Source organism: Oncorhynchus gorbuscha, unplaced genomic scaffold (assembly GCF_021184085.1).
Source record: "Oncorhynchus gorbuscha isolate QuinsamMale2020 ecotype Even-year unplaced genomic scaffold, OgorEven_v1.0 Un_scaffold_141:::fragment_3, whole genome shotgun sequence".
Lineage (NCBI taxonomy): Eukaryota > Metazoa > Chordata > Actinopteri > Salmoniformes > Salmonidae > Oncorhynchus > Oncorhynchus gorbuscha.
Genome location: NW_025744684.1, coordinates 244330 through 267376, shown reverse-complemented (window position 1 = coordinate 267376; position 23047 = coordinate 244330). Strand labels below are relative to the sequence as shown.

Sequence of the window (23047 nt, the reverse complement as noted above, 5' to 3'; positions counted from 1 at the left end):
ATGTAGCACCTGCACTGCATGGGGTGTGATGCAGCAGGAAGAGATGCTGAGGCCACACGAAGCACCAAAGCGTCCCTGGGAAAAATACGGGACTGACCCGTTCCAGTTCAACTACAGAGACTACATGGTCACAGTAGATTACAGTCAAACGGTCATTAGAAAACTGAAGACACAATTTGCACGCTATGGGATACCTGACATCCTTTACTCAGACAATGGCCCCCAGTACTCTACAGACGAGTTCTGAAGTTTCAGCAAGGCTTGGGACTTTACACACAAAACATAGTCTCCAGGATACCCGTAAAGTAATGGGAAAATGGAATAGGAGGTGAAAACAGTGTTGTAACGTTGCATTGATGTGACTACTGCTGTTCATCGAATTATTAACAGTTTATAATTACGTGATTAAATGAATCAGGTAATTATTAACTCATTAACCTTGGGAAAGTTTTGGCTTTGAGTTTCAATTTCCCAAATGAACTCAAAGAATATAGATTTTACAACAGTCGCTAATTAATCAATTTCCTCTACAGTCTCATTCTGAACGTCACATAATCTGGGAATCTGCACAAACCCGAGTCTCACTAAATAAGTCCATACCATTCAATTGAATACCTAGGATAGGATAAGTAATCCCTCTCACCCCCCCCCCTTAAGTTTTAGATGCACTATTGTAAAGTGACTGTTCCACTGGATGTCATAGGGTGAATGCACCAATTTGTAAGTCGCTCTGGATAAGAGCGTCTGCTAAATGACTTAAATGTAAATGTAAAATGTAAATGATTATTTATTTACTAACAAGCTAAAATGATATAAGACACACACGGTCTAGAGCACTGATTAGAACTTAGTACAATGAAACAGGTCCCTAGCGGGCCAAAACAATATGACACGTGTTACACACAATGGGGATTTCAAAAGAGAGAATGCAATGGAGTCCAGGTGAGTATCATGATGATCTGCAGGTGCGCATAATGATGGTTGCCAGGTGTGCATAATGATGGATCTGTGTGTGTTTACTCACTGAGGCACTGCACCTCCCAAAATGGTGCCTGTAAGAGAAAAAAAACTGGTTGAAAAGAGGACAGAGAGAGAAAGAAAATATTCCAGTAGATGTCCTGATTGAACATGTAAGGATTTACACCAACACTCACATGACATATCCCTCCCACCCCTGTCTTTCCTGATGAAGTAGGTAACATGTTAAAAACGGGGATGTAGACAAACTACGAAATAGACACATACATGATCTTATTGGCGTACCTTAAACCATGTCCGTGCTGCATCAGATCCAACAGACACACTAGAGTAACCACATCAGTAACAGTAACATACCACAGTCAGCATGCAGTCCATTGAGTAGGTCAGTCTGTCCAGGCAGCCTAAGATAGTGATGGAGTGACTGGTCTGAGCCAAAGTACGGTTTTCGTCTATCTCTTTGTCATTGGCAAGAACAGTCATCTAAATAAAGTAAAATAGACAACGTAAGGTTTAACATAAAGTACTGTAGTTCAGTGTTTCCCAACTCCTGGTCCTAAAGAACTACTGGGTGTGCAGGCTTTTGTTCAAGCTCAGCAAACGCACTGTATTACTCATCAAGACCATGATTAGTTGAACCAGGTGGGCGATGTCTGTGCTAGGCTGGAGCAATAGGCTGTAGCTCTTTAGAACCAGGGTTACAATTACTTAAAAATTTGTACCACCAGATGTAACTCCTTAATGAGTCATATTGTTGGTAGCTTCTGCTGTCACTCGCGTTTTCATCCAACCACTGGGTCTCGCAATTGGCCAAAGGCGGTGATTCAGATAGTTCATGGAGGTCATAGGTCGTATAGTTAGGATGTTGGATGCCTTATGATTAACGAGACGTGGTGTGATCATAACAACACACAGGAACTCAAGTCCTTCTGTTCACCTGACTTAGAATTCCTCACAATCAAATGTCAACCGCATTATCTACCAAGGGAATTCTCTTCGATTATAATCACAGCCATATATATTCCCCCCCAAGCAGACACGTCGATGGCCCTGAACAAACTTTATTTGACTCTATGCAAACTGGAAACCATATATCCTGAGGCTGCATACATTGTAGCTGGGGATTTTAACAAGGCTAATCTGAAAACAAGACTCCCTAAATTCTATCAGCACATTGATTGTGCAACCAGGGCTGGTAAAACCCTGGATCATTGTTATTCTAACTTCCGCGACGCATATAAGGCCCTCCCCCGCCCTCCTTTCGGAAAAGCTGACCACGACTCAATTTTGTTTCTTCCAGCGTACAGACAGAAACTAAAACAAGAAGCTCCCGCGCTCAGGTCTGTCAACGCTGGTCCGACCAATCTGATTCCACGCTTCAAGACTGCTTCGATCACATGGATTGGGATATGTTCCGCATTGCGTCCAACAACAAATAAGCTGATTCGGTGAGCGAGTTCATTAGAAAGTATATCGGCGATGTCGTACCCACAGCGTCTATTAAAACATTCCCAAACCAGAAACCGTGGATTGATGGCGCGAAACTGATAGCGCGAACCACTGCTTTTAACCCGGGCAAGGTGACCGGAAACATGACCGAATACAAACATTGTAGCTATTCCCTCCACAAGGCAATCAAACAAGCTAAGCATCAGTACAGAGAAAAAGTAGAGTTGCAATTCAACGGCTCAGACACAAGAGGTATGTGGCAGTCTCTACAGTCAATCACGGATAACAAAAAGAAAACCAGCCGTGTCGCGGACCAGGATGTCTTGCTCCCAGACAGACTAAATAACTTCTTTGCTCGCTTTGAGGACAATACAGTGTCACTGACATGGCCAGCTACCAAAACCTGTGGACTTTCCTTCACTGCAGCCTTCACTGCAGCCGAAGTGAGTAAAACATTTAAACGTGTTAACCCTCGCAAGGCTGCAGGCCCAGACGGCATCCCCAGCCGCATTCTCAGAGCATGCGCAGACCAGCTGGCTGGTGTGTTTACAGACATATTCAATCAATCATTATCCCAGTCTGCTGTTCCCACATGCTTCAAGGAGGGCCAGCATTGTTCCTGTTTCCATGAAAGCTAAGGCAACAGAGCTAAACGACTACCGCCCCGTAGCACTCACTTCCGTCATCATGAAGTACTTTGAGAGAATATTCAAGGACCATATCACCTCCACCCTACCTGACACCCTAGACCCACTCCAATTTGATTACCGCCCCAAATAGGTCCACAGATGACGCAATCACAACCACACTGCCACATCTGGACAAGAGGAATACCTATGTGAGAATGCTGTTCATCGACTACAGCTCAGCATTTAAAACCATAGTACACTGCAAACTCATCATCAAGCTCGAGACCCTAGGTCTCGACCCCGACCTGTGCAACTGGGTACTGGACTTTCTGACGGGCCTCCCCCAGGTGGTGAGGGTAGGTAACAACATCTCCACCCCTCTTATCCTCAACACTGGAGCCCCACAAGGGTGAGTTCTGAGCCCTCTCCTGTACTCCCTGTTCACCCACGACTGCGTGTCCATGCACGCCTCCAACTCAATCATCAAGTTTGCAGACGACACTACAGTGGTAGGCTTGATTACCAACAACGACGAGACGTCCTACAGGGAGGAGGTGAGGGCCCTCGGAGTGTGGTGTCAGGAAAATAACCTCACACTCAACGTCAACAAAACGAAGGAGATGATCGTGGACTTCAGGAAACAGCAGAGGGAGCACCCCCCTATCCACATTGACGGGACAGTAGTGGAGAGGGTAGTAAGTTAAGTTCCTCGGCGTACACACCACGGACAAACTGAATTGACAGCCTTGTGAAGAAAGCATTGTGAAGAATGCGCAGCAGCGCCTCTTCAACCTCAGGAGGCTGAAGAAATTTGGCTTGTCACCAAAAGCACACAAACTTCTACAGATGCACAAATTCGAGAGCATCCTGTTGGGCTGTATCACCGCCTGGTACGGCAACCGTAAGGCTCTCCAGAGGGTAGTGAGGTCTGCACAACACATCACCGGGGGCAAACTACCTGCCCTCCAGGACACCTACACCACCCGATGTAACAGGAAGGCCATAAAGATCATCAAGGACAACAACCACCCAAACCACTGCCTGTTCACCCCGTTATCATCCAGAAGGTGAGGTCAGTACAGGTGCATCAAAGCAGGGACCGAGAGACTGAAAAACAGCTTCTATCTCAAGGCCATCAGACTGCTAAACAGCAATCACTAACTCAGTGAGGCTGCTGCCTACATTGAGACCTAATCACTGGACACTTTAATAAATGGATCTCTAGTAACTTTAAAAAATGCAGCTTTAATAATGTTTCCATATCTTACATTACTCATTTCACATGTATATACTGTTGTCACGTCCGTCGTACGAAGGAGACCAAGGTGCAGCGTGGTATGCGTACATTCAAATGTCTTAAAAGAATGAACACTGAACAAACTAACAAAACAACAAAATTAACCATGAAGCTAATATGAATAGTGCATACAGGCAACTAAACATAGAACAAGATCCCACAAACACCAAAAGGGAAATGGCTACCTAAATATGATCGCCAATCAGAGTCAACGATAAACTGTTGCTTCTGATTGGGAACCATATCTGGCCACGATAAACATTAAAATACCTAGACCTACAAAACACTAGACATACAAAACCCCTAGACAATACAAAAACTAGCGTATCCATCCTAGTCACACCCTGACCTAACCAAAATATTTTTAAAAAACAGATATTTCAGGTCAGGGTGTGACATCTGTATTTTATACCATCTTGCCTATGCCGCTCGGCCATCGCTCATCCATATACTTATATGTGCATATTCTCATTAACCTCTTAGTCCGCCCCATCCCGGATCCGGGATCGTGACTACAGCCTCAAGCTCATTACCATAACGCAAAATTAGCGATTTCTGAAAATTGCAAATTAAATGAAATAAATATGCCTGTCCTCAAGCTTATCCTTTTCTTAACAATCCTGTCGTCTCAGATTTTCAAAATATGCTTTAGAACCAGAGAAAATCAATAATTTGTGTAAGAGTGGTGATAGCTAGCTTAGCATTTAGCGTTAGCATTTAGCACGCAACATTCACAAAAACCAGCAAAGGGATCAAATAAAATAATTTACCTTTGAAGAACTTCAGATGTTTCAATGAGGAGACTCTCAGTTACATAGCAGATGTCCAGTTTTTCCTGAAAGATGCTTGTGTAGGACACAACGTTCCGTTTTGTTACTATGCATTTGGCTACCGAAACTAACCGAAAATTCAGTCACCTAAATGTCAAACTTTTTTCTGAATTAACTCCATAATATCGACTGAAACATGGAAAACGTTGTTTGAATCAATCCTCAAGGTGTTTTGTCATATATCTCTTCATTGAAATCCCTTCCCTGGAAGCGTGCATTCTTCTCTGATTCGGATGGAAAAATACTGGTACCTGACTTTTGCGCACCAATTTCCACGCAGACACCGTGCGGGACACTTGGTAATTGTAGGCTCTTATGGTCAATCTTCCAATGATATGCCTACAAATACGTCACAATGCTGCAGACACCTGGGGGAAACGATAGGAAGTGTCCGTTCATTCCTGTCGCATTCACAGCCATATAAGGAGATCATGGAAAACGTGCCTCCAGAAATCCTGTTGATTTCCTGGTCACTCAAACATCTTGGTTTTGCCTGTAGATTTTGTTCTATGGCACTCACAGTGAAAATCTTTGCAGTTCTGGAAACGTCAGAGTGTCTTCTTTCCAAAACTATCAATTCCAAGCATAGTCGAGCATCTTTTCGTGACAAAATATTGCGCTTAAAACGGGCACGTCTTTTTATCCAAAAATGAAATACTGCCCCTAGAGTCTTATTAACCCCTTTAGAATTGTGTATATATATTCGGTAGTTGTTGGAGAATTGTTAGATTACGTGTTAGATATTACTGCCCTGTCGGAACTAGAAGCACAAGCATTTCGCTACATTCGCATTAACATCTGCTAACCATGTGTATGTGACCAATAAAATTTTATTTGAAAGTGTGAGAAGGTGCTAATTGTAGTACGCTGCCTGACGGGGAAGGAGTAATACCCAGGCGAAGGAACTGTATGGAAGGTTTAGTCCAACGGTAGCTACTCCTGTAAACCAATCATGGCTACTCCCGCCTCCAGTAGTTTATCTAGAAGTGTTGGAGAGACTACAGACAGATAGCAAGGGTGTTGATCCATCTGACTTGTTTAAGAGACATCTGGATACTGCGTTTCAGGATTTTGAGGCCCTTTACAAAGATGGTTCAAAAGATCCTAGGACAGGACGTACTGGGTCAGCATTTGCAGTGCAGGAATGTGGAGTGACAGTCAGGAAACATATTAGGGTGACACATATAGTACTGTAACCTATGGTGTGTATCGCTGACGGAAGAGAGCGCGCGATTCCATTAAAAAGCCTACTCCGGCTCATTCAATGGCTAGGCCATCCTTCAATGTATATTAGTAGGCTATGTATTATTTATTGCCATCTTCGTTTGTATGTTTGTTCAATTTAATATTGAATGAAGGATCAATTACAAGAAAAGCATGTTCCTCACAATTTATGAAATAGACAGACAGGTTCTAAAAGACACTGTAGAAATGTACCTAGTCACGGAAGAGGTTAGCAAAATCTGATACAATTCAATAAATGTGCAATATAGGCTATTGTATGCGTACACACTCGGCATACCCAATTACCTTCACACACTCGGCATACCCAATTACCTTCACACACTCGGCATACCCAATTACCTCCACACACTCGGCATACCCAATTACCTTCACAGATGCTGAAACTGCTGAGAAAGAAAACACAGAATTCTTGAGGGTACATACATATACCCTCACTAGGTTGGGGATTGGCTTTTCTTTGGTCACATGTTTGTCACACCTCCCCTACTCTGTAGAGCAGTTACTGTAAACTAACAATGAAGAACATGTGATTCTTGTTACGCCATCCCATGAGTTGGGTGTAGAGAGGATGCTGGGCTGTTAATCAGTTCCGGCCAGACAAAAACTAAGAATTTTAGAGCCCACACCCCTTTCCTGTTTATGGATGTCCATAAGAAAGGATCTAGCAGGTAAACTTACAGTGAGGTCTTAACTCTGTAGCCAATAAATAGAAGTAGCATACTGTGGCTGTGTGCTTCAGCGGTGTGGTTGGGCAGGGTGGTTGGGCTGTGTGGTTGTGCAGGGTGGTTGGGCTGTGTGGTTGAGCAGGGTGCTTGGGTGGAGATGTGACTCCAAGCTACTCCCCCCTGGCCTGCTACTGGGGGATGGTTATAAACCTCCAACCCCACAAAAACCCAGTCCCTCAGCTCAGAGACAGAATTCCCCTTTATACTCACACAGGCCATAACAACCCTCAGGAGAATGGCTGCTGAATGTACCGTAAACGTGATCCATGGGCTCTAGGACCTTCTCCAAGGTCAGTGTAAAATATAGGGCATAGATTCAACCAGATCAAGAGTTAAATGGCGATAGCCAACAACCATTAGTTCAGCTCTTGACCCTAATGTAGCTGGAAGGGAAATGCAGTGGGCGGCTTACTAGAGGAGCTGGCCAGAGGAATGGGAAAAACAGGAGTAGAACACAGGAGGCAGTAGTCAGGAGAATGGTGAAGGCAGGAGTGGAACACAGGAGGCAGTAGACAGGAGAATGGTGAAGGCAGGAGTAGAAAACGTGAGGCAGTAGTCTGGAGAATGTTGAACACAGGCAGGAGAATGGTGGAACAGTAGTCTGGAGAATGGTGAAGGCAGGAGGCAGTAGTCTGGAGAATGGTGAAGGCAGGAGTGGAACACAGGAGGCAGTAGTCTGGAGAATGTGAAGGCAGGAGTGGAACACAGGAGGCAGGCAGGAGTGGAACACAGGAGGCAGTAGTCTGGAGAATGGTGAAGGCAGGAGTAGAAAGAATGGTGAAGGCAGGAGTAGAAAACGAGGCAGTAGTCTGGAGAATGGTGAAGGCAGGAGTGAAGGCAGGTCAGGAGAATGGTGAAGGCAGGAGTGGAACACAGGAGGCAGTAGTCTGGAGAATGGTGAAGGCAGGAGTAGAAAATGTGAGGCAGTAGTCTGGAGAATGGTGAAGGCAGGAGTGGAACACAGGAGGCAGTAGTCTGGAGAATGGTGAAAGCAGGAGTAGAAAACGTGAGGCAGTAGTCTGGAGAATGTTGAAGGCAGGAGTAGAACACAGGAGGCAGTAGTCTGGAGAATGGTGAAGGCAGGAGTAGAAAACGTGAGGCAGTAGTCAGGAGAATGGTGAAGGCAGGAGTGGAACACAGGAGGCAGTAGTCTGGAGAATGGTGAAGGCAGGATTATGGAGTATGGTGGTTAACAGGACTTTGTCCCTAAGTTCTACTGGCATTAAGATGTGTCAACTGTGGCAGAGGTTACCAAATTAAAATGACTGATTGATTACATGAAGTTAATAGGTGTAGCCTACATGGTTCTGCCAGAACCCACAAACTCTTGTTTCTGTGGGTTTGAACTTGTAACTCACAATAAAAGGCATAAAACCATACATATCCTGTCCTATCAAGTACAAAAGAAAAACCCTTACAGATTAGTCAGAACAAGACTATAAATCCCCTACTCAAACAAAAGCCTCTACACACTACTGTCAGCCAGTTGAACCCACTGTGTACCTTTATTGCACATGAGCAATAATTCTGATGAATTAAATAGCAAAGACAAACAATCACATATACTGGCCATATCCAGTCTGTGCCCTGTAGTCTGGTGCTGTAGCACAGTGACAGGAAATCTGAGAAAATATATACAGTCCCACCCTGTTGTCAGAGGGAGATCACATGAGGTGATGGTAACACCCCACCCACTGTCCTTCTTGGAGTATGTTAAGCCATATAAGGAGTCTACACTGAGTGTTGGTGTTTGTTACATTCCCCAGTTTATGTGTTGTAGTTTGTATGTTTGCATGTGTTTATTTTAGGAAATGGCTTCCTGAAATCCCTCAAGCAGCTGATTGGTCGACTCCAGGGCTAATTGGAGAGCTGACCCCGCCCCCTCGTCAAGACAGCTGTCTCCAATTACCCATTCAATCTGAAACTATATAAAAGCCAGTGTTATGTTCAGGAGAGAAAGATTTTTGCTGGAGGTAGATTTGCTAGAAAGATTTGCTGGGAGGTCATTGCTGAGAGTTGGTATGTTTTGTGAGTTTGTTGCTCAGATAGAGCTTATTTGATGTCCTTTGTTTCTTAGTTTGTTTGTGAAATTGTTTAATATTCTGGTTCATTTGTTCCCAGGGGGGAAGGGGGAGGCACCTAGGGAGTGCTTAGGCAAGAGGCCCGCGGGCATACATATACCCGTAGCATATTCGCTGTCTAGGCACACTAGGTAAGACCTGGGCGGACCACCCCCTGTATTTTGGTTAGGGCACCAGGTGTTGCTAAATTAGGTAAGTAGTGGGTAGGCAGGTAAGATAAGGGGGGTGGGGGCTTTGAGATTTACTTTCTTTGCTTTGGTTCCGTCCAGCCCCTTTTCCCCATACTACCATGTAAAGGAATAAAGTCCTTAGAATGTGGTACCGTTTACGTCTGTCATTCTTTCTTGCACCTACAGTCCAGACCTCTTTCACCTCACGGAGAGTTTAGTTGTAGCAGGGTGTTGCGTTCCCTCTTCATAGAGGCGTGCGTAACAGTGTTCATGTCACAAAGCAGCCAAAGAATAGCACAAACAATGCAGACGTTGTCATGGAATTATGCCAATCTTTTATCTAGCTGGCACTCAAGCAAAATATTGTCTCTGGTTAAACATGACAATAATTGGAAATTAGGGTAAAATAGACCAATCCTAGATTTGATATATACACACACAGTGTTTTTATATTTTGCTCTGTTACCATTCTACTTGCCCATGTTCTGGGTAGCTTAAGGTTTGGCATGTGTACAATAATTGTAAAATCGATAGAGTAGAATTACCATACTCTGCTTACATTCATGAAGTTTATTAAAAGTGAAAATGATCACGAAACAGCAACCACTAAAATCAAGACGGAACTTAACACAAATGGTTTAATCTTTAAACAGAAGCTGTTGAACAGCAGGGCAAAGTAAAGACTGATAAAGATGGATAACATGATTTATGAACCGTTTGTTCTGACCGGTCATTGGTGTGTGAGTGAGACTTCTCAGGCACTACCTCCCTCCCTCCCTCACAGCAGTGGAAATCAGGGGACTTCCGTAACAGGTTTGGCGGTAGGGCTGCTCAAATAATTATTGGGATGATAAGAAAGGTGTGTTAAGACTGAGATAAGGGGCTCTATTCAAGCCGTATCGCAGAAGTTCAGCATTACAGTGCGATTGAAATTTAAAGGCAACGTTTTCACGGTAAGCGTTGCATATGTCGCTTCAAACAGAAATTACCTTTAAAATGTATATTGCACAATCTGTAAGGCTTCAGCGATACAGGTTGAATAGAGCCCAAGGTCTCAACTGCATTTAACTCATCCAGCTTTTAATTTCCACACAGTTGGTCAACACACTGATTAAATATGGAACTAACTAAAATAAGTGCTTGAAGACAGTGAAAATACAATGCATTTGGAAAGTATTCAGACCCCTTGAGTTTTTCCATGTTTTGTTACATTACAGCCTTATTCTAAAATGTATTAAATGAATGCTTTTCCTCAATCTACACACAATACCCCATAATGACAAAGCGAAAACAGGTTAATGAAATTTTAGCAAATGTATAAAATATAAAAACGTCAATACCTAATTTACGTAAGTATTCAGAAACTTTATCAAAATTGAGCTCAGGTGCATCCTGTTTCAATTGATCATCCTTCAGATGTTTCTACAACTTAATTGGAGTCCACCTGTGGTAAATTCAATTGATTATACATGATTTGGAAAGGCACACACCGGTCTATTAAGGTCCCACAGTTGACAGTGCATGTCAGAGTAAGCCATGAGCTCGAAGGAATTGTCCGTAGAGCTCCAAGACAGGATTGTGTTGAGTCACAGATCTGGGGAAGGATACTAAAAAAAATGTCTGTAGCATTGAAAGATCCCCAAGAACACAGTGGCCTCCATTCTTAAATGGAAAAAGTTTGGAACCACCAAGACTCTTCCTAGAGCTGGCCGCCCGGCCAAAACTGTGCAATCGAGGGAGAAGGGCTTTGGTCAAGGTGGTGACCAAGAACTTTATGGTCACTCTGACAGAGCTCTAGAGTTCCTCAGTGGAAATGGGAGAACCTTCCAGAAGGACAACCATCTCTGCAGCACTCGACCAATCAGGGCTTTTTGGTAGAGCGGCCAGACGGAAGCCATTCCTCAGTAAAAGACACATGAAAGCCATTTTGGAGTTTGCCAGAATGCACCTAAAGGACTCTCAGACCATGAGAAACAAGACTCTCTGGTCTGATGAAACCAAGATTGAACTCACATTTGGAGGAAAAGTGAAACAATACCTACAGTAAAGCATGGTGGTGGCAGCATCATGCTGTGGGGATGTTTTTCAGCAGCAGGGACTGGGAGACTAGTCAGGATCGAGGGAAAAATTAAGTGAGCAAAGTACAGAGAGAACCTTGATGAAGTCCTGAGCGCTCTGGAGCAGGTTCTCAGACTGGGGCGAAGGTTCACCTTCCAACAGGACAACGACCCTAAGCACACAGCCAAGACAGAGGAGTGGCTTTTGGAAAAGTCTCTGAATGTCCTTGAGTTGCTCAGCCAGAGCCCGGACTTTAACATGATTTAACATCTCTGAAGAGAAATAAAAACAGCTGTGCAGCGACAGTCCCCATCCAACCTGATAGAGCTTGAGAGGATCTGTAGAGAATGGGAGAAACTCTCCAGATACAGGTGTGCCAAGCTTGTAGAGTCATACCCAAGAAGACTTGAGGCTGTAATTACTGCCAAAGGTGCTTCAACAAAGTACTGAGTAAAGGGTCTGAATACTTATTTAACTGTGATATCAGTTTATATATACATACATACACACACACACACATTTCTAAAACTTGTTTTAGCTTTGTCATGTTTACATACACCTTAGCCTAATACATTTAAACTCCGTTTTTCACAATTCCTGACATTTAATCCTAGTAAAAAGTCCCTGTTTTAAGTCAGTTAGGATCACCACTTTATTTTAAGAATGTGAAATGTCAGAATAATAGTAGAGTGATTTATTACAGCTTTTATTTCTTTCATCACATTCCCAGTGGGTCATTAGTTTACATACACTCAATTCATATTTGGTAGCATTGCCTTTAAATTGTTTAACTTCGGTCAAACGTTTCCAGAAGCCTTCCACAAGCTTCCCACAATTAGTTGGGTGAATTTTGGCACATTCCTCCTGACAGTTCCACCAGCTCTGAGTCAGGTTTGTAGGCCTCCTTGCTCGCACACACTTTTTCAAATTTGCCCACAAATCTTCTATAGGATTGAGGTCAGGGCTTTGTGATGGCCATACCAATACCTTGACTTTGTTGTCCTTAAGCCATTTTGCCACAACTTTGGAAGTATGCTTGGGGTCACTGTCCATTTGGAAGACCCATTTGCGACCAAGCTTTAACTTCCTGACTGATGTCTTGAGATGTTGCTTTAATATATCCACATCATTTTCCTGCCTCATGATGCCATCTATTTTGTGAAGTGCACCAGTCCCTCCTGCAGCAAAGCACCCCCACACCATGATGCTGCCACCCCAGTGCCTCACGGTTGGGATGGTGTTCTTCGGCTTGCAAGCCTCCACCTCCAAACATAACGATGGCCAAACAGTTCTATTTTTGTTTAATCAGACCAGAGGACATTTCTCCAAAAAGTACAATCGTTGTTCCCATGTGCAGTTGCAAACCGAAGTCTGGCTTTTTTAATGGTGGTTTTGGAGCAGTGGCTTCTTCCTTGCCGAGCGGCCTTTCAGGTTATGTCGATATAGGACTCGTTTTACTGTGGATATAGATACTTTTGTATCCGTTTCTTCCAGGATCTTCTTTCTTTTGATTTTCCCATGATGTCAAGCAAAGAGGCACTGAGTTTGAAGGTAGGTATTGAATTACATCCACAGGTAACCCTCCAATTGACTAAAATTGTCAATTAGCCTATCACATCATTTTCAGAAATTTTCCAAGCTGTTTAAAGGCACAGTGAATTTAGTGTATGTAAACTTCTGACCCACTGGAATTGTGATACAGTGACTTATAAGTGAAATAATCTGTCAACAATTGTTGGAAAAATTACTTGTGTCATGCAAAGTAGATGTCCTAACTGACATGCCAAAACTAAAGTTTGTTAACAAGAAATATGTGGAGTGATTGAAAAACGAGTTTTAATGACTCCAACCTAAGTGTATGTAAACTTCCAACTTCAACTGTATTTGCCTGTAAGGACAGTAACCCATGGAATGATCACACAAAAAAACATTTCATAGGTCTCCCTCAAATCCACAATGGTTTCAATCTCAAAATAATGTCTTACTCTAGACTTACTCTTAACACATATGGTTAAGTCAGGTTTGGGGTCAAATCCATTTTAATTCAGGAAGTAAACTAAAATTCCAATTTGAGGAAAATGTGAAATTTGGATTTCAGTATACTTCCTGAATTGGCTGAATTGAAAAGGAAGTGACCCCAACCTTGCATTGTAAGTTGCATTGTCTTCATTTGGCACAATTATTGTGTATAATATTAATATCACATACTGAGATTATATATATATATATATATATATGTTATACATTATGAAATACATTATATTATGTATAAATTTGAGTACAGAATTTACAATATTAAACAAAATAAAGGGAAAGACAAACTAGTCAGTTGTACAACTGAATGCATTCAACTGAAATGTGTGTTCTGCAAATAGCTACATAAAGAGTATATTCTGATCAATAAAACAATATATGGTGAACAGAAGTAATCTTTCAATGTAGTATCCATTTATAGTGTATATATTAGGGGGTAGAGGGAGTAGTCTGAAGTCTAACCCCGATCATATTCTTGAAACAGTATTCATGTAACCCGTATATGATTCTTCAAACCACAAGAGATATTATTCTGAGTCATTATTTCCCAGAGTAGTAATATTTTATAATAGTTTGTATAATGCCTAGTTTCTCATTGTGCACTCGCTGGTGCAGCTGAAGGAGACTCTAAACTTCCACAGTCCGAATGAGTTTACTAAAGCTGTCTCAGAATCTAACACGTGCCATGTCATGCCACAGGACCATTACAGGAAACTCTCTTAAACACTCAAACAGTTGCATTGCATTAAACCATCCACCAACCCAAACATCCAGCCAGCCAGCTAGCATCACACTGAGGAACAGTGTTGGGTCAACGTCTTGTTCCATGTCTTGCAGACACATCTATAAAAATAAGAGCATAGTACAAACATATTTAGCAATATTTTCACTCTACACATACACATTCCTATCCATTTATCCATCCATCCATCCATCCAAGCCGTATATCCATCCATCCAATCCGTATACACATCCATCCACACAAGCTGTATATACTAGAGGTCGACCGATTAATCGGAATGGCCGATTAATTACGGCCGATTTCAAGTTTTCATAACAATCGGTAATCGGCATTTTTGGAAACCGATCATGGCCAATTACATTGCACTCCACGAGGAGACTGCGTGACAGGCTGACTACCTGTTATGCGAGTGCAGCAAGGAGCCATGGTAAGGTGCTAGCTAGCATTAAACATATCTTATAAAAAACAATCAATCTTAACATAATCACTAGTTAACTACACATGGTTGATGATATTACTAGTTTATCTAGCTTGTCCTGCTTGCATATAATCGATGCGGTGCCTGTTAATTTATCAGCCTACTTCGCCACTTAACCATAAACATCAACGCCTTTCTTAAAAGTATATATTTTCAAACCTGCATATTTAGTAAATATTGCCTGCTACCATAAATTTCCTTTAACTAGGGAAATTGTGTCACTTCTCTTGAGTTCTGTGCAACAGAGTCCGGGGATATGCAGCATTTGGGTCGCCTGGCTCGTTGCCAGAATTTTACGTAATTATGGCATACGGTTGTGCAATGTAACAGGAATATTTAGACTTAAGCATGCCACCCATTAGATAAAATACGGAACGGTTCCTTATTTCACTGAAAGAATAAACGTTTTGTTTTAAAAATGATAGTGTCCGGATTTGACCATATTTATTTATTTCACCTTACTTCATCCCGACTAGTCTCCCAGTCACCTAGGCTAGCTGAGAACAAGTTCTCATTTGCAACTGCGACCTGGCCAAGATAAAGCATAGCAGTGTGAACAGACAACACAGAGTTACACATGGAGTAAACAGTGAACAGGTCAATAACAGAGTAGAAAAAAAGAATCTACATACATTGTGTGCAAAAGGCATGAGGAGGTAGGCAATAAATAGGCCATAGGAGTGAATAATTACAATTTAGCAGATTAACACTGGAGTGATAAATGATCAGATGATGATGTGCAGGTAGAGATACTCGTGTGCAAAAGAGCAGAAAAGTATATTTAAAAAACAGTATGGGATGAGGTAGGTAAATTGGGTGGGCTAAATACCGATGGACTATGTACAGCTGCAGCGATCGGTTATAGCTGCTCAGATAACAGATGTTTAAAGTTGGTGAGGGAGTTAAAAGTCTCCAACTTCAGAGATTTTTGTAATTTGTTCCAGTCACAGGCAGCAGAGAACTGGACGGAAAGGCGGCCAAATGAGGTTTTGGCTTTAGGGATGATCAGTGAGATACACCTGCTGGAGCGCGTGCTACGGGTAGGTGTTGCCATCGTGACCAGTGAACTGAGATAAGGCGGAGCTTTACCTAGCATAAACTTGTAGATCACCTGGAGCCAGTGGGTCTGGCGACGAACATGTAGTGAGGGCCAGCCGACTAGAGCATACAGGTCGCAGTGGAGGGTGGTATAAGGTGCTTTAGTAACAAAACGGATGCCACTGTGAAACTGCATCCAGTTTGCTGAGTAGAGTATTGGAAGCTATTTTGTAGATGACATCGCTGAAGTCGAGGATCGGTAGGATAGTCAGTTTTACAAGGGTAAGTTTTGCGGCGTGAGTGAAGGAAGCTTTGTTGCAAAAATAGAAAAACGACTCTAGATTTGATTTTGAATTGGAGATGTTTGATATGAGTCTGGAAGGAGAGTTTGCAGTCTAGCCAGACACCTAGGTACTTATAGATGTCCACATATTCTAGGTCGGAACCATCCAGGGTGGTGATGCTAGTCGGGCGTGCGGGTGCAGGCAGCGAAGGGTTGAAAATGCATTTGGTTTTACTAGCGTTTAAGAGGAGTTGGAGGCCACGGAAGGAGTGTTGTATGGCATTGAAGCTAGTTTGGAGGTTAGATAACAGTGTCCAAGGAAGGGCCAAAGATATACAGAATGGTGTCGTCTGCGTAGAGGTGGATCAGGGAATCGCCCGCAGCAAGAGCAACATCATTGATATATATAGAGAAAAGAGTAGACCCGAGAATTGAACCCTGTGGTACCCCCATAGAGACTGCCAGAGGACCAGGCAACATGCACTCCGATTTGACACACTGAACTCTTGTCTGCTAAGTAGTTGGTGAACCAGGCAAGGCAGACATTAGAAAAAACCGAGGCTACCGAGTCTGCCGATAAGAATATGGTGATTGACAGAGTCGAAAGCCTTGGCCAGGTCGATGAAGACTGCTTCACAGTACTGTCTTTTATCGATGGCGGTTATGATATTGTTTAGTACCTTGAGCGTGGCTGAGGTGCACCCGTGACCGGCTCGGAAACCGGATTGCACATCCTTAGATAGGCAGGGCAGGATGGATATAGGTCTGTAACAGTTTGGGTCCAGGGTGTCTCCCCCTTTGAATAGGGGGATGACCACGGCAGCTTTCCAATCCTTGGGGGATCTCAGACGATACGAAGGAGAGGTTGAACAGGCTGGTAATAGGGGTTGCGACAATGGCGGCGGACAGTTTCAGAAATAGAGGGTCCAGATTGTCAAACCCAGCTGATTTGTATATTAATGACCTAAGGTTTCTGTGTGTTATTATGTTATAATTAAGTCTATGATTTTATATTTGATAGAGCAATCTGTCTGAGCGGTGGTAGGCAGCAGCAGGCTTGTAAGCATTCATTCAAACAGCACTTTCGTGGGTTTGCAGCAGCTCTTCGCTGTGCTTCAAGCATTGAGCTGTTTATGACTTCAAGCCTATCAACTCCCGAGATTAGGCTGGTGTAACTGACGTGAAATGGCTAGCTAGTTAGCGGGGTGTGCACTAATAGCGTTTCAATCGGTGACGTCACTCGCTCTGAGACCTTGAAGTAGTTGTTCCCCTTGCCCTGCAAGGGCCGCGGCTTTTGTGGAGCGATGGGTAACGATGCTTCGCGAGTGGCTGTTGTCGATGTGTTCATGTTCGAGGCTAGGTAAGGACAGAAGCTATACTGTTACACTTGCAACACTAAAGTGCCTATAAGAACATCCAATAGTCAAAGGTATATGAAATACAAATGGTATAGAGAGAAATAGTCCTATAATAACTACAATCTAAAACTTCTTACCTGGTAGTGTTGAAGACTCATGTTAAAAGGAACCACCAGCTTTCATATGTTCTCATGTTCTGAGCAAGGAACTTAAACTACTTTTTTTTACATGGCACATATTGTACTTTTACTTTCTTCTCCAACACTTTGTTTTTGCATTATTTAAACCAAATTGAAAATGTTTCATTATTTTTTGAGGCTAAATGTATTTAATATATTAAGTTAAAATAAAAGTGTTGATTCAGTATTGTTGCAATTGTCATTATTACAAATAAAATAAATAAAAACAAAAATCGGCCGATTAATTGGTATCGGCTTTTTTTGGTCCTCCAATTATCGGTATCGGCGTTGAAAAATCATAATTGGTCAACCTCTAGTATATACATCCATCCAAACCATATATCCATCCATATATCCATCCAATCCGTATATTCATCCATCCATACCTCTTTAATACATATGCTGCCTTCAAACCCAGCAGGAACACGGCGACTCCAACCGCACCCATCAGCACCCAGACAACAGTGTGGTTCCTAGCATCTGTTTATGGGAGAGGAGAGAGAGAGAGACTGAGCACACAGAAAACCTCCTCAATCCAGTTACAGATCAGTTACAGATATCTGACTAACACTCCGCCTGTGTTGTTTAGCCTGAGTGCCAGAGATCTAACTAACACTCAATCTGTGTTGTTTAGCCTGAGTGCCAGAGATCTGACTAACACTCAATCTGTGTTGTTTAGCCTGAGTGCCAGAGATCTGACTAACACTCAATCTCTGTTGTTTAGCCTGAGTGCCAGAGATCTGACTAACACTCAATCTCTGTTGTTTAGCCTGAGTGCCAGAGATCTGACTAACACTCAATCTCTGTTGTTTAGCCTGAGTGCCAGAGATCTGACTAACACTCAATCTGTGTTGTTTAGCCTGAGTGCCAGAGATCTGAGTAACACTCAATCTGTGTTGTTTATCCTGAGTGCCAGAGATCTGACTAACACTCAATCTGTGTTGTTTAGCCTGAGTGCCAGAGATCTGACTAACATTCAATCTGTGTTGTTTAGCCTGAGTGCCAGAGATCTGACTAACACTCAATCTGTGTTGTTTAGCCTGAGTGCCTCTGCTCTGTCATTGCCTCACTCTATAGACAGCACAGCAGTGGAGTGTTATTCAAGTGTTTAATTGCAAGATAAAGAGGTAGTGAATTGAGTCAACTCAGAGAGCTGATAATCTGTGGTTATTTCAGCTGTAACACTCTTTCTGAGCCAAGCGGAATCTCTGAGGTTAAATATGGTCCTATTAAAGTAGATAAACACACCTGATGATAAGCCAATGTGAGATAATAAACAGTTGAGCCATATTAAAGTGAACCATGTTGTAAACACAGGGAGAGAAGGGAGAGTGCTAAAGTGACAACACACCAAGTTGTTGATGAGTAACATCAACTGTTATATCTTCCTGTTTCCCCAAGACAGTCCAATAGAGAGAAAGAGCTGGGTCTTTTCTTTGAACCGGGTTCAATGCAAGCAATCCGATTGGCTACAGTAAAACAAGCAGTGTCAGATTAGAGTGTCAGATTGAAAAGGTGAAACTGTTGACTCTAACCTTGATTGATGGGGACATGGTCATTACTGTGGAGATTGGTGGCAGGTTTATAAGGTCCATGACTGCAGTTAGCTGGAGAACACAAAATAAAAAGTAATGACACCACAAAAAAAATGACTGCTGCTATGCTCTGTCAACGATGTGACAAACTTCCCATGTCACATCCTGTCACTCATTCATACAACAGCCTCTAGCAGCTTTGTTCTTAGTGTGTGTGTTTACTCACTGAGGCACTGCACCTCCCAAACTGGTGCCTGTAAGAGAGAAAAAAACTGGTTGAAAAGAGGACAGAGTGAGATGTCCTGATTGAACATGTCAGGACATACCAACACTCACATGACATACAGTTGAAGTTTACATACACTTACGTTGGAGTCATTAAAACTAATTTTTTTCAACCACTCCACAAATTTCTTGTTAACAAACTATAGTTTTGGCAAGTCGGTTATCACATCTACTTTGTGCATGATACAAGTAATTTTTCCAACAATTGATTACAGGCAGATTATTTCACTTATAATTCACTATTACAATTCCAGTGGGTCAGACGTTTACATGCACTAAGTTGATTGTGCCTTTAAACAGCTTGGAAATTTTCAGAAAATTATGTCATGGCTTTAGAAGCTTCTGATAGGCTAATTAACATCATTTGAGTCAATTGGAGGTCTACCTGTGGATGTATTTCAAGGCCTACCTTCAAACTTAGTGCCTCATTGCTTGACCATGGGAAATTCATAGGAAATCAGCCAAGACCTCAGAAAAAAATTGTAGACCTCCACAAGTCTGGTTCATCCTTGGGAGCAATTTCAAATGCCTCAAGGTACCACGCTCATCTGTACAAACAATAGTACGCAAGTATAAACACCATGGGACCACGCAGAAGTCATACCTTTCAGGAAGGAGATGCGTTCTGTCTCCTAGAGATGAACGTACTTTGGTGCAACAAGTGAAAATCAATCCCAGAACAGCAGCAAAGGACCTTGTGAAGATGCTGGAGGAAACAGGTACAAAAGTATCTATAGCCACAGTAAAACGAGTCCTATATTGGCATAACCTGAAAGGCCGCTCAGCAAGGAAAAAGCCACTGCTCCAAAACCAAAAGCCAGACTTCGGTTTGCAACTGCACATGGGACAAAGATTGTACTTTTTGGAGAAATGTCCTCTGGTCTGATGAAACAAAAATAGAACTGTTTGGCCATAATGACAATCGTTATGTTTGGAGGAAAAAGGTGGAGGCTTGCAAGCTGAAGAACACCATCCCAAATGTGAAGCACAGGGGTGGCAGCATGTTGTGGGGGTGCTTTGCTGCAGGAAGGACTGGTGCACTTCACAAAATAGATAGCATCATGAGGGAGAGAAAACATTATGTGGATATATTGAAGCAACATGTCAAGACATCAGTCAGGAAGTTAAAGCTTGGTTGCAAATGGGTCTTCCAAATGGACAGTGACACCAAACATACTTCTAAAGTTGTGGCAAAATGGCTTAAGGACAACAAAGTCAAGGTATTGGAGTGGCCATCACAAAGCCCTGACCTCAATCCCATAGAAAATGTGTCGGCAGAACTGAAAAAGCATGTGCGAGCAAGGAGGCCTACAAACCTGACTCAGTTACACCAGCTGTGAGGAGGAACGGCCCAAAATTCACCAAACTTATTTTGGGAAGCTTGTGGAAGGCTACCTGAAACATTTGACCCAAGTTAAACAATTTAAAGGCAATGCTACCAAATACTAACTGAGTGTATGCAAACTTCTGGCCCACTGGGAATGTGATGAAAGAAATAAATGCTAAAATAAATAATTCTCTACTATTATTCTGACATTTCACATTCTTAAAATAAAGCGGTGATCCTAACTGACCTAAGTCAGGGAATTTTGACTTGGATTAAATGTCAGGAATTGTGACAAGCTGAATTTAAATGTATTTGGCTAAGGTGTATGTAAACTTCAGACGTCAACTTTATCCCTCCCTCCCACCCACCTGTCCTTCCTAACATGTTAAAAACTGGGGTGTAGACAAACTACGACATAGACACATACATGATCTTATTGGTGTACCTTAAACCATGTCCGTGCTGCATCAGATCCAACAGACACACTAGAGTAACCACATCAGTAACAGTAACATACCACAGTCAGCATGCAGTCCATTGAGTAGGTCAGTCTGTCCAGGCAGCCTAAGATAGTGATGGAGTGACTGGTCTGAGCCAAAGTACGGTTTTCGTCTATCTCTTTGTCATTGGCAAGAACAGTCATCTAAATAAAGTAAAATAGACAACGTAAGGTTTAACATAAAGTACTGTAGTTCAGTGTTTCCCAACTCCTGGTCCTAAAGAACTACTGGGTGTGCAGGCTTTTGTTCAAGCTCAGCACTAACACTGCATTGCTTATCATGAACATGATTAGTTGAATCAGGTGGGCTATGTTTATGCTGTGCTGGAGCAGAAGGCTGAATCTCTTTAGAACCAGGCTTTCAATGACTTGAACATTTTTACCAACCATTTTACTTGAACATTTTACCACTCCTTAATGAGTCGTCATATTGTAAGTAGCTTCTCCTGTCACTCACGTTTTCATCCAACCACTGGGTCTCGCAATTGGCCAAAGGCAGAGATTCAAGTAGTTCATAGGTCGTTGTATAGTTAGGATGTTGGATCACCTTACAGTTAATGTTGTCTACAACAGGCAGCAGACACCCCACTAGGACTGTGAAAAAGAGAGAACGCAGTTACAAATCTACTCCATCAATCACAACATTTCATTTTGTCAGTGTTGCATCATGTTAGGCTATTGCAAAAGATAAATCAAAGCAGGAAATCTCACCACACAGCACAGGCACAATGTGTCTGTGCATTGTTGGAGACATGCAGCATGGAAAAAAACTGAACAACATACTAAATTGTTTGTGGAATTGGAGTGTCATTGTGTTGGGAGGAGATCGGGGAAAGTAATCAAACATACCATCAATATGCTTGAATTGAGTATGAGTTCCTCTCACATGCTCCACTACGCCTATATACAGTAACTGCCTCCACCCATAAGGTCCACCTTGGCTTTTAAACCTGCTCATGCTTGTTTGGACCGGCTGATGGGGATTCCCCCCATAGACTTGGATTTGCTTGCTTGGTACTAGCATGGTACCTGCTACTGTAATGTACAAATCATCCTACGTGGAGGAGCGTAATTTCGCCTCATTGGTAGCTTTGTTTTAACATGGAATGAATGGTCAGTTACAAAAAAAGGCACGTTCCTCCCAATTTATGAAATACCGGTAGTCCTAAAAACACATGTAAAAAATGTGCGGTGGTCCTAACATCCACTTATCCTGCGGTGGTCCTAACAAAACCCATATCATCACGTTTATACAAATACGTTGATAAAATCTGATACAATTCAATAAGTGTGTAACATACATGTAACGTTACGCAGTTTACAATGCGAGCACACCCGATAACCTACAGCTGAGAAAGAACACACAATTGTTTATAGTAACCTTAGTCACATTGCAATAAGTGTAAAAGTTGTATGCAAAAATGTATCGCCATGCTGTAAAATTTTCACTTACTGTACGCGCAGTTCAGTTTCCACAAAATGTCAGAACCAGAATTTGTCGGAATAATCATTGTAACTAACCGAAACTGCGATATAGTTTAGGTATGTGGCGTCAGCCGAGAATAATTGAGCCTAAGAGCCCTTTGGTAGGCGGTGACATGAATGATATCATGCGATTTCTTAATATGGTCTGCGCCGTGACGGAAATAAAACTCATAGTAGAGTTGCCATGTTCGTCATTTTCACGACCATTGATATACTTTGAAAACAATGTCGCAGGTAAAAATGTATTGGTTGGAGTCATATGTTGCACCACGAACGCCATGGCATTTCTCTTAAAAATAAAGAAAAATGAAAGTTATATATATGTACAGTGGTGGAAAAAGT

At 42.4% G+C, this 23047-nt stretch overlaps 1 protein-coding gene across 2 annotated transcripts; it reads right to left on the bottom strand.

The window, feature by feature from the left end:
* Window positions 1-769: 769 nt before the first annotated feature.
* On the bottom strand, window positions 770-22838 carry LOC124016998. 2 transcript variants are annotated; one of them, XM_046332328.1, is made up of 9 exons: window positions 22674-22838; window positions 22522-22569; window positions 21678-21814; window positions 21239-21364; window positions 19336-19363; window positions 19110-19181; window positions 17961-18054; window positions 14259-14339; window positions 770-1052 (listed from the first exon to the last, which is right to left on the bottom strand). In XM_046332328.1, the coding sequence occupies exons 1-8, from the start codon at window positions 22729-22731 to the stop codon at window positions 14285-14287; spliced, it is 618 nt and encodes a 205-aa protein (XP_046188284.1). In that variant the 5' UTR covers window positions 22732-22838; the 3' UTR covers window positions 770-1052; window positions 14259-14284. The 2 variants fall into 2 exon arrangements, with proteins under 2 accessions (XP_046188284.1, XP_046188285.1); XM_046332329.1 differs by lacking the exons at window positions 770-1052; window positions 22522-22569 and having other exon boundaries at window positions 13225-14339; window positions 22674-22837.
* Between the last annotated feature and the right edge of the window lie 209 nt (window positions 22839-23047).